This window comes from Cervus canadensis, chromosome 2, assembly GCF_019320065.1.
Source record: "Cervus canadensis isolate Bull #8, Minnesota chromosome 2, ASM1932006v1, whole genome shotgun sequence".
NCBI lineage: Eukaryota > Metazoa > Chordata > Mammalia > Artiodactyla > Cervidae > Cervus > Cervus canadensis.
In genome coordinates, this window is record NC_057387.1 from 33557463 (window position 1) to 33569599 (window position 12137).

Here is a 12137-nt window from a genome sequence, read left to right on the forward strand (position 1 = left end):
TGGCCACCTGATGCGAAGAGCTGACTCACTGGAAAAGACCCTGATGCTGGGAAAGATTGAGGACAGGAGGAGACGGGGACGACAGAGGATGAAATGGTGGAGGGCATCACCGACTCAATGGACATGGGTTTGGGTGAACTCCGGGAGTTGGTGATGGACAGGGAGGCCTGGTGTGCTGCGGTTCATGGGGTCGCAAACAGTCGCACAAGACTGAGCGACTGAACTGAAATGAATTCATTAGTAAAACCAGATCGAGTCTCTTAAAATAGGACTAAATTCCTCTCCCAACAGCAAAGGCAGCTTCGTTTCTCCTCTCCTAAGCTTTTCTCTCACATATTAGAAAGAAATAACTTTTGAGGTGTTAGGTTGAATCTCTGCAAGGGAAAGGGCAGACGATAAAGTAACTTTTCTAAGAGATCAGATACTTGTGTCCAGAGCATGCGGTAGTTACCAGTTGGAGGTTTGCGGACTGTACGGTGTTAAGGCTTTTCTGAGTTCAGATGTTACCGGCAGAGCTTTAGGCAGCCCACGGTCCCCTTTAAGGTCCTTGTGGACTGTTCTGGGAATGGGAGTGTTGGCCGATTCGGACGAGAGCGGCTGCTCGGCTCGCGCTCAGCCCGGTCGCTCCTCTTGGCACCTTCCATTGGCCGGGACCGTTTTCAGCTCTTTGCCGCGCACGGGGAGAGCCGCGAAGCCAACAGCCGCCGGAGCCCAGCGCCCTGCTCGCGGCCCCGGACACGCCGAGCGAGGTGCCGCCTCGGGCCAACAGTCGCGGCTCCTGGCCGGCTGGGGCGGGTCGCAGCTGCTCGCGAGGGGGGATGTGGCAGGGATCGTGGTCCCCCCGCTAATGTGCGGATGGAGACTTCAGACATGGCTCTGGAGCATGAGCCACAGAGGCCGTTAAAAGACACAAACCCAATGTCTTGGAGCCAGGAGCCTAGAGGAAAGGGGCTGAATCCGGAGCTGGGCTCCGGACACCTCGGGCGGAGGAGTAGGGAGTCCCCGGGGCGGTGCCCCCGGCGCAGGTGTGGCGGCGGGCGGGTAAAGTCACGTGGTGAGACCGCGCGTGCGCCAGTGTCAGGGGCCGGGCCCGGGGAAAGACGCGGCCGCCGCTTTGCGGCACCGGCTCTCCTCCGCAATGTCCGCTGGTCGGCCGCGCGCGGAGGTGCTTCTTACAGAAAGGTAATAGTTGCATCCACTCATGCTCTCCTGAGCTCTCTCGAGGAGGGTTTCCGAGTTACGATTTAGAGAATAACTCAAGTCAGGAGATCGATGTGTCCACACTTTAGACTGAGTTCTAGTGGATAGAGGCAGATGTGCAACAGAGTACTAAAAATGTAAAATTCAAGGCCAGTAGTGAATTGGATACGTGCTGGAGCATATATGCTTCCGTTGTGGCTCAGCTGGTAAAGAATCCGCCTGCAATGGGGGAGACCTTGGTTCAATCCCTGGGTTGGGAAGATCCCCTGCAGAAGGGAAAGGCTACCCACTCCAGTATTCTGGCCTGGAGAATTCCATGGACAGCATAGTCCATGGGGTGGGTCGCAGAGAGTCGGACACGACTGAGTGACTTTCACTTAGGACACTTTTCTCTTTAAATTTCATTTTGACCACGTGTGAAAGAGTAGCTGAAAGCAATTTGAGTGACGTTGAGGGCTTTAATGAAATAGTCACAACTGATAGAACTGTTCAGTTTTAATCCAACTAACAGTAAAAGGAAAGAATGGGTGTTATTGCGTGTGTTTGGTGGAGCGGAAGGCCACTTAGGCTTCCGTAGTTTCTTTGCTATTGTCTGAAGCAGTGCTTCCTGGATACATTCTGTGGGTTAAAGGATACTTTAATGTGGATTAAACGTAAAGAGAAGGGAGAAACCTTGCTCTCTTCCTTCCCAGTGATCTAGGCAGCAGCTACTTAGTCTAGCCTTTCCTCTACAAAACTGATACACTATTTACAGCCTAGTCATTAATGATTCCTAGGGGTTGCAGGAGACAGCTGCACTTCTGTTTCAACGAAACTTGAAAACAAAGGCGGAAAACAACATGGAGGTAAGGCTTCCTTCGTGACCTGCTGTATGACTGAAGAGTCATCCCCGTGATACCCTGTGAGGTACATTCCTCCCTCGCTAACCCTGGGAGGTAGGTTCTAGGACACCGCGTGCACACTAAAATTCGCGGATGCTCAAGCCCTTTTTGTAAAATGGTTGTAATTCACATGGTTATTAAGGACTTAGGATGTGGCTTTAACAACTGAAGAATGGAACTTTAGTAGACTTTAAAATTAATTAAAAATATTTCATTATTGGAAAAAACGGAAGTATGTTTGGAATAACTTGGGCGAATCTTTTTAAAGGTACCTTTTTTTGACATTCAAATACAGATAAGGCATTTCTGATTTTATCTAGAAATATTTCAGATATATTAATTATACCTTAAATCTATTAAAAATAGGCTATGAGAAGGTTGCATATTTGCATATTTTTTGAACAGCAATGCTCTAGTGCATTTTGGATTCCTTTATAAGACTGTGTGTATAAGTCAAGAAGCAACAGTTAGAGCTGGACATGGAACAACTGATTGGTTCAAAATTGAGAAATGAGTATGACAAGACTGTATATTGTTATATCTTGCTTATTTAACTTATATACAGAGTACATCACGTGAAATACCTGCCTGCATAAATCAGAAGCTGGAATCAAAATCAGTGGGAGAAATAGCAACAGTCTCAGATATACAGATGATACCACTCTAATGGCAGAGAGAAAAGAGGAACTAAAGATCCTCTTGATGAGGGTGAAACAGGGGAGTGAAAAGTTGGCTTGAAACTCACCATTCAAAAAACTAAGATCATGGCATCTGGTCCTGTCACTTCATGGCAAATAGAAGGGGAAAAAGTGGAAGCAGTGACAGAATTTTATTGTCTTGGGCTCCAAAATCACTGCAGATGGTGAAAGCAGCCATGAAATTAAAAGATGCTTACTCCTTGGATGAAAAGCTATGATCAACCTAGACAGCATATTAAAAAGCAGAGACATCACTTTGTTGACAAAGGTCCCTATAGTCAAAGCTATGGTTTTTCTGGTAGTTATGTACAGATGTGAGACTTGGACCATAAAGAAGGCTGAGCACCAAAGAATTGAGGCTATTGAATTGTGGTGCAGAAGACTCTTGAGAATCCCTTGAACTGCAAGGAGATCAGAGCAGTCAATCCTAAAGGAAATCAGTCCTGAATATTCATTGGAAGGACTAATGCTGAAGCTGAAACTCCAATACTTTGGCCACCTGATGTGAAGAGCTGACTCATTGAAAAAGACACTTGTTGGGAAAGATTGAAGGCAAGATTGAAGGCAAAAGGAGAAAGCTTCAGCAGAGGATGAGATGGTTCGAAAGCATCACTGACTCAGTGGATATGATTTTGAATTTGAGCAAACTCTAGGAGTTAGTGAAGGACGGGGAGCCTGACATGCTACAGTCCATGGGATTGCAAAGAGACAGACATGACTTAGCGACTGAAAAACACCAACAATAATTTAGGAACAACAGTAACAGTAGTTATGGATTAATCATGACATTATTTTGTAATGGGAGTCATGTCAAGGAAATTTTGACATTTGTAAAAGGAAAACTATTTAGGACTATTGCACTAAGAGCATTGCATTAGGGGAGAGAGGTGGGGCCCAACTCTATGCAATAGACAACTGGGGATACATGGCATGTGAACAGAATGAGGGAATCAGTGGGTGGAAAAGAAAGGAGAACCCCATCAAGGGTATGGGGTTCTTGCTAAACCTATTTGATAGGATTCTGAAGGTGGGCCAGTGTGATCACATATTGAGGTGGGGGATGAAGTGTGTGATCAGGTATCAAGTGTGGGTGACTTTAGGATACCTGTAAAACTGTGGTAGGCCAGCCAAAGACAGGACAGGGTTCAGGAAGGTGTAGTCAAAAGAGGGCACAGTCTAACTTCAGTTTGGTTAAGGAGAGTCTTTGTCAGTTATAGACAGGTTCTAGCCTCCTGACCACCTGGACCCCAGGGTTTCCCTGGTGGTTGAGTGGTAAAGAAGTTGCCTGCCAATGCAGGATACGAAGGTTTGATCCCTAGGTCTGGAAGATCGCCCGGAGAAGGAAGTGGCAACCAACTCCAGTATTCTTGCCTGGAGAATTCCATGGACAGAGGAGCCTGGTGGGCTAGAGTTGGACACAACTTAGCATGTATGCACTAGCTGGACCCTAGGCCTTGTAGTTCAGTGTGGCTGGGAGACTTATGATTGTGTTATTAAATGAATTCATAAGTAATTTTCCCTTCAGCTGACCCTGAGTTATAGGGGGCATTAAAGTCAGATAATAATTTAAAAGACATGAAAGGAGGTTTAGATGAAATGAAGTGTGGAGGAAGTACAGTGCCACCTAATCTTAGGATTTGAGGTGATTCAAGGGTCTATGTATTCTACGAAGTGGTTGGGGGAAATAAAACTTTTCTCTTATTTAATTCCTGAAGTCATGCATGATTAGAACACTTACCTTTTTTGTTGTTGTTGTTGTTATTTATAAACTTTCAGTGCAATAGTGTGGTTGATGGAAACGTCAAAGAAGTTACCAGTAAGAAGGTAATTAAGTTTAATCCTCCATTATACAAACAACGTTACCAATTCGTTAAAAATTTAGTGGAGCAACATCAACCCAAGAAGGTAGGTATTTCTCTTTCCAGATATTTGCTAATAATGCCTTCTCTAATGCTTTGTCAAATAAAAATATCTTAATAAGGACCTAGCGAGTAAGCAGAGGCTATACGAGAGGACTTTTGCAAGGAGGGAAAGGGTTTGCAATAGGGAGAGCATCTGTCTTCATGGGCAAAAAGGAATTTTCTTTTATAGAGAGGAGGGTGAGGAGAAGTACGATAAAAGAGTGGTGTAATTGGATAGTGGAAGGTGTGAACCCTGAAACCAGCCTATTACCTGGGAGCAGTCCTTGGCTAAATGCAGTCCAGTGTTCAGGGGCCTGGAAGGAGGAGAGAATTTGGAGACAAGTAGTCAAGGTTATCATTCTAAGCAAAGAATGGGAACACTAGGCAACATCTGTGAGTGTGGGCAAGATGGTACCTTCTGAAAACTCTTCGTGGAAATACAAAGCATGGGGGATAGGAGCACAGAGGTCAGGTAAAATTCAACATTGCAAGTTTCAGATGTGAAGGAGATCTTGACATGTTACCACTGGATGTGATCTTCATGTGGTTCACATTTCTAGAGCATTTAGTCCACACATCAGGTAGACAAGTCGTATGGACATAGATACTGTGGTTCTTTTTAACTAGATAATAATGGTGGGGGAAGGCAAGGAACACTTGGCATCCATCTGCTTTCCCTTTGTAGCAGAGGTATGTGATCAGTGTTGGCACTGGATTCTGTCTTAGTAACACTTAGTCCCTTCTGTGTCAGTGTTTGGATTTCTTTTTTTTTAAATATTTTATTTATTGATTTTGCTGTGCCAGGTCTGTCTTAGTTGCATATGGGATCCAATTCCCTGATCAGGGACCAAATCCGGGTTCCCTGCATTTGGGAGCATGGAGTCTTAAGTCACCGGACCACCAGGGAAGTCCAGTGTTTGGATTTCATAGGACCAGGGAAACTGGCTAGCCCAGTGAACATCTGAAGTCTGTAGGGCCAGTTACAGGCTAAAGGATAATCGACTTCTTAAGAAAATGGTAGCTTCTCTCATGAATTAAGTTAACCTCTACAGACTTCTCTTTGCTATGTGGTTTACAGTTAGTGATAGGTTTATAGTTAGTGACAGTGATCACATACCTCTGCTACGAAGGGAAAACGGATGGATGCCAAGTGATAGGGCTCATATATACTTAGTATAGTTTCAGCTCCATTCTTTCTTTATACTATTATATAGTATATATTATATACTAATACATATATAATATTTATACTGATAATGTATTAGTATATACTAATTTTTAAATAGCATATTATATACTATATTATATAGTATACTATATATTTAAAAATTAGTGCAGCTCAGTGCTTCTGTGATACGCTTTCTGTAGTTAGATTTTCCTTTTTCATTTCTGTGTTCCCCTTCTCCCACCATTCCATAAATGTGCCTGCCGCAAAGAGGAAAATTAGTGAATAACCATGGGTGTAACTCAGATGGTGTCTCTTTTTGGGTGTAGGTACTTTTAAGTGTTTGTCATGAATTATCTTCATTTGCCCTTTTCATAAAGTAGAGTTCAGAAATATATAGATAACTCTCTGTGGCTAATGAAGATTATTGTGTGATTAAGAAAGTCAGATATAATAAAAATCTTAAGAATGTATGTGAATATAAATTAAGGAGATTAGATTAACAGATTAGACTGTGTCCTAGTATGTTTGGTCAGTATCCCTTTTTAAATCTTCAAGCTTCTCGGAGGCACAGACCCCTCTTAGAACACTTGCCTGTCATCGGTGCTGCTCCTATGCCAGGCCCCTAGAATTTACCTTGAAAACTGAGTTAGTTTATTTATTTCTAATTATTTAGTTTTGCTTGTGCTGGGTCTTCACTTCTGTGTGGGCTTCTCATTGGGGTGGCTTCTCTTGTTGCAGAACACAGGCTCTAGAGTATGGGTTTAGTACTTGTGGTGCATGGGCTTAGTTGCCCATGTGGCATGTGGAATCTTCCCAGACCAGGGATCAAATCTGTGTCCCCTGCATTGGCAGGCAGATTCTTAACCACTGGACCACCAGGGAAGTCTATGAATTAGTTTATTGTCCAAACACTGTAGTAGGTCTTGGGAAGTTAACAGGATCTAGTTTTTCTCCCAGGTTTTCAATGTATCAGGTTATAATTTCCTTTTTATTTTTCTACCAAAAAGATATTATGTAATTTTTCTACCAAAAAGATATTATGTAATTTTTCTACCAAAAAGATACTATGTAATTTTTCTGATACCCAACTCTTTCTGGAGAAAGAGTGCTTGATCATGTGTGATTTCTGGCTATAATGTCTTTGAAATAACATTCTTTCTCATCTACAGGTTGCAGACTTGGGGTGTGGTGATGTTTGCCTCTTAGCGATCTTAAAATACCAAAAGTGCATTGAAGAGCTTGTTGGAGTAGATATCAATGAGGGGAGACTTAAGTGGAGTGGGTAATACTGAATTCTCTAAAATAATTATGCATTAATCTATAACTATTAATTATAGTTAGATGAAGTATTTTTTTTTCTTGGCCATGCCATGCAAATTATGGGATCTTAGTTCCCCACCCAGGGATTGAATCCAAGCCCTTGGCAGTGGAAGTTTGGAGTCCTAACCAATGGATTGCCAGGGAATTCCCAGATGAAGTGTTTACTTACACTTCTGTACAACTTGTTTAAAAGAAGGCACTATGAGAGCTGCAGGCTTACCAAATAGTGCCTTGACCATGACATTAATTGTTTGTATGTTGTGAATAATACCTAGAAGTTCTGTTTACCTATGTAGAAAGTATAGCCTCAGTTCAGTATTTAAAGCCGTCAAAGCATTGCAGATTCAGTTTCAAATGGCAAAGTCCAATGCTGAACACCAAGATAACTTAAAGCAGAGGATTTAAATTGCCACAGCACTGGGACAGAGGCCCAAGGCCTCCTTCAGTTTGAGTTGAGTTGCTTGCTCATATATGACTTCCACAGATCGTTTTAAGAATGTTTTTCTTCTAAAGAACAAAACATTTAATATCACTGATCCAAAGTGAGGAGAGAGAACCAAAAGTATTAATAGTGAGAGCAATATCAAGTACTAAAAATCTTGTTCTTGTCGGCCATTTAAAGTCCCATGAGAGAGGAAGTTACCCTGTGACCTTGTGCTTAATACAGCAAGTCATGGACACAGGCTATGTCAGACTTAACCAGTGTAGGCAGGAGATAATTTATCAGGGGATCAGAGTTTCTGTAGCTGGTAAGATATTCTAAATAGATTATATGTGTTCAAGTGTTCCTTCTGCAATAATGCTTTGCAGGTCAAGGCTGTCCCCATGTGTAGGGGATCATCTGGATCCCCGAGAGCTGGATTTAGCGATTACCTTGTATCATGGCTCTGTTTTAGAGAAAGACTGTCGTTTGCTCGGATTTGACTTGGCAGCATGTATTGAATTGTAAGTATGAAACTGGTTCTTACTATACACATTCATTTGAAAAATATGAATTAATCAGTCTCAGTAAAGTTAGTATCCTAAATATTTGTCATAATCTGAGTTATTTGTGGAGAAAATTGCTTGTCAGTTGGGACTGGGTTTTCACTGGTTTTTTCCAACTTTTTGTTTGGAGATGATTTTAAGCTTATAGGTTAAGATACAAAATGTATAGAGTACCATGAACACCCATATCCTTTATCCTGATTCACAGGTGAACATTTCCCTTATTTTCTTTATCTTATGTATATGTGCTCTCTTGTTGTTTCCCTCAGTCTCCCTCTCCCTCCACACATTTTTCTTCTGAACCACATAAGTGTAGGTTTTACTCTTTGCTCCTAACAAATTCAGTATTAAACAGGCAGTTCCCTTTTTGTTATTGGTGGTGCCTCATGGCTTGCAGGATTTTGGTCTCCTGACCGGGGGTTGAACCCAGGCTATGGGAGTGGAAGCACCGAGTCTTAACCACTGGACCACCAGGTGGTTCCTCGGTTCTCTTTATTTTTAATAGGAGTATTTTTCAGTTTGGGCTCTTAATGATTAGATTCCTGGAATACAGTAGAGCACTGTATTTGGGTCCTCAGGTCGTTCCATCTGGAGGCACTAATGTCTGTTTGTTCCTGAGGAGGTTAATTTTGATCTCTCCAGTCAAGGTGTGTTTGTGCTTGCTTAGCTGTATAATTACTGCCTTCCAGCCCCAGATAAGCAGAATGGAGACTGCACACCATGCACATATCTTGTTACTCATCCATATTCCCCCCTAAATTTGCCTGTATTACATGGTGGTAAATATTTTCTGTGGTTTCAGTACTTCTCTGTATTTACTCGTCAGGAGCCCTCTCACCCGTTTATTTATCCTCAGTGTGAACTCATGAATTCCTGTTTTTTTTTTTTTTTTAATGGATTGTGACTTACTTTATTTTGTTACTCAGATCTTCCCATGATTGGTCAACAGCAGTGGAGGGTCCTTTCAAGCTGGCATCTGTGTCCTTGTGATATGTCTGGTTTTTGGGTTTTTTTTTTTTTGAGCACTGACTTCCTGTTGTAACAAGATGTACCAGACTGGTTGTCTACTTTTCCTTCCTAATCTGCCACTTCTAGTTCTTTCAATGGGAAATGGTATTCAGAAACCAAAATAGTCTCTAAATGACCTCTTAATAGTAGTTAAGTGTCTTATTCTAGGGTCAGTTTGCCTACTGTCGTGTCCAGATTTCCAAGTGTTTAGTAATGTATTCTCTAGAGCAGTGTTTTTATTTCTTTTGTATTCCCTTATGCCTGGCACACAGTAGGTGCCTAATGTTTGAAATGACTGACGGAGAACATTGGAACATGGGTTGAAGAGCAAGGCGCAGCGATCAGTGTCAGCCATGTGTAGCCTGGGTCTGAATGTCATTTTTAAGATCGAATATTCCATTGTATATATCAGTGTGCTTATTCATCATTTGCTTATTTTTAACTGCCTTTTGGCTATTGTGAAAAACGTCAGATCATGTTTCTCTTACCTGGTCTGAGAGGTCCATGGTTAGACATTGCTTTGCTAAATCAGTTAGGGAGCTACTTGCAAGTGAAACTAGGTTTCATTATATCTTTCTCACTGACCACTTTAGAATAGAACATTTTGATTCAGAAGATCTGGCGAAGTTTCCTGAAGTTGTCTTTGGGTACATGTCTCCAGCCATGATTGTCATCAGCACACCAAACTCTGAATTCAATTCCCTGTTTCCTTGTGCAGTCTTTAGAGATTCAGATCACAAATTTGAGTGGAGCAGAGTGCAGTTTCAGACCTGGTGAGTTCTTAAGTGTCTTTTTTTTTGTGTGTGACTACACTGGAGGTTTAAACCATATGAAATCTTAGTATCTATGGTTACCATAATATGTTATTTCTTACTTTATTTCAATAAAATTGATTCCCAAAATGCAACTTAGCATATAATCATTAAGGAACTACCACCTTTGGGCATTTATTTTCTCTGTCAAGTGTGGAAACGGTGTGTGGGCACTGGTACCTCATGTGAAGGTATCAGGAGTTATCTCCCAGAATGGCATGACAGATGGTCATGTTCTGGCAAAAGTGCAAACCCAAATAGGAGTTGGGATTATAGCCCTTCTGGTTTCCTTGTCCTTGCATGCTGTTCCATATTCTTATGATTACTGGGAAATTGACACTGTCATTGCCTTAATGCTTTTTGCAGAAATAAGCAAACCCAGTGATATGGCCTTATGTGAATGTTGTAGGAATTGCAGTTTATTTTAACTTGTAATTTTTATGTTCTGTCCTACTGGAAATGGTTGTTTTAGTTTAAAAAACCATCTTTTCTCTTTGTTTTGACTCTTAGGGCTTTAGATGTGGCCAGTCGCTACAGTTACTCGGTGGAGTTTACTGGTGTGGGGGAACCACCCACAGGAGCTGAGGATGTTGGCTATTGTACCCAGATAGGAGTCTTCCGGAAAAAAGCAGAAGCAGCTGGATTGGCTGATTTGGAGCATCATGGTGAACATGTTTATGAAGTTGTGAGTGTTCTTTGTTCTCAGAGCAAGTTCACTTACTGGGATGGTGAGATGAGTCCCCACTAGAGAGAAGTGTGAATGACGTTCTTTTGAGGAAAATCCCATGCTCCATGATCTCTCAAAGCATGTTACAGAGATGATCTGCTGGTGTCTTGGAAATACTTCTCCAGCAACTGTGCACCCCACCCCCCCAACTTTGTAATCTGTTAGGAAAGAGGAAAAACAGCAGTAGTTTCTGTGTAGCTTGATTCAGGACATGACTTGAAATTGAGTCTGGAAGCTTGTCAGACCCATTTTGTTTGAGGAGGTGTGCATGGTAAAGAATATGTTGAAGAATATCTATATGCCAGGAATTTTTGACCCTCATAATTGGGACATTCACAGTAGGTAAGGTTTCACATGTTCATATGCTTAATTGTATATGCAGGTAATTCTAATGTGCTGAAAAGTTACTAGTGGTTTTGAAAATTTTTCTTCTATTCCAAGTCTTTTTTTTTGCTCCTTCAGGTTTATACAACCTCATACCCAAGTTTACAGCAGATAAATTACCGTAGACGTGTGGTGATTTATCTAGTGTACCGAGAAGTGAGCAGATTGAGACAGAAATACCAAGTGGGTTTGAGACAGCATGAATTGGAGCCTGAGTTCGTAGCCCCTGGCAACCAGACAGGAAAATTCACCCCAGACCTTCCAGTTCCAGTACTCACTGAAGATGACAAAGCCATGGAGATGGCTCCCCAACCTTTCTGTATTGAAGATAAGTTTTACGTACCCCTGCAAAGAATCATTGCTTATCCCAGGCTGGGGCACTTATGCGGTAATGTAGAGAAGCTGAGAGAGTTCCTTGGTGACGTGATTGAACTGAACTGTGATGGTTCTGCGGTGAAGGTTGACTTGAACGATTGTAGTGACTTTTGAGCCATCCTTACTTCCTGAAATTCAGGATCTTCGCAATAATTGGGCTCATTTAGAATTTAAACATTGTGCAGTCATAATTGAGGTAGCTTTTCATTTTAAAATCACCTAGCTTTTATGGTTTTTGGTGTGTGTGTTGACTGTTGATATTAAAGAGTTTTAAAGAAAACTGAATTATCCAGTAGTGTTTAAAACCTTTTTTCAGGGGGTAGAGCAGCTTTAAAACCTCTCCCTCCTTTGGGCTTAATTCTAACTTGTGATACTTAGCCTAAAACATATATACAATAGGAATGCAGGTATTTGAGAGAACAAAACCTCAACAGTCAAAATATTGCCCATGGTTTTTGAGTTTCGCTCTCTGGAGCTTACTGGCTGGAATTGGGGTGGTAGTAGCAGTGGGAGAAAGAGAAATATAGTTTCTTGTATTGGGCTTCCCTGGTGGCTCAGATGGTAAAGAATCTGCCTGCAATGCAGGGAACATGGGTTCGACTCCTGAGTTGGGAAGATCCCTCGGAGAGGGGAATGGCTACCCACTCCAGTATCCTTGCCTGGAGAATCCCCTGGA

At 42.0% G+C, this 12137-nt stretch overlaps 1 protein-coding gene across 2 annotated transcripts; it reads left to right on the forward strand.

The window, feature by feature from the left end:
• Nucleotides 1–556: 556 nt before the first annotated feature.
• Nucleotides 557–11741, forward strand: HENMT1 (HEN methyltransferase 1). Of its 2 annotated transcripts, none has more exons than XM_043460475.1 (8): nucleotides 557–749; nucleotides 1977–2045; nucleotides 4556–4684; nucleotides 7018–7130; nucleotides 7979–8113; nucleotides 9757–9936; nucleotides 10486–10660; nucleotides 11165–11741. In XM_043460475.1, the coding sequence occupies exons 2-8, from the start codon at nucleotides 2040–2042 to the stop codon at nucleotides 11573–11575; spliced, it is 1149 nt and encodes a 382-aa protein (XP_043316410.1). In that variant the 5' UTR covers nucleotides 557–749; nucleotides 1977–2039; the 3' UTR covers nucleotides 11576–11741. The 2 variants fall into 2 exon arrangements, with proteins under 2 accessions (XP_043316410.1, XP_043316408.1); XM_043460473.1 differs by lacking the exon at nucleotides 557–749 and adding an exon at nucleotides 826–1182.
• The last annotated feature ends 396 nt before the right edge of the window (nucleotides 11742–12137 follow it).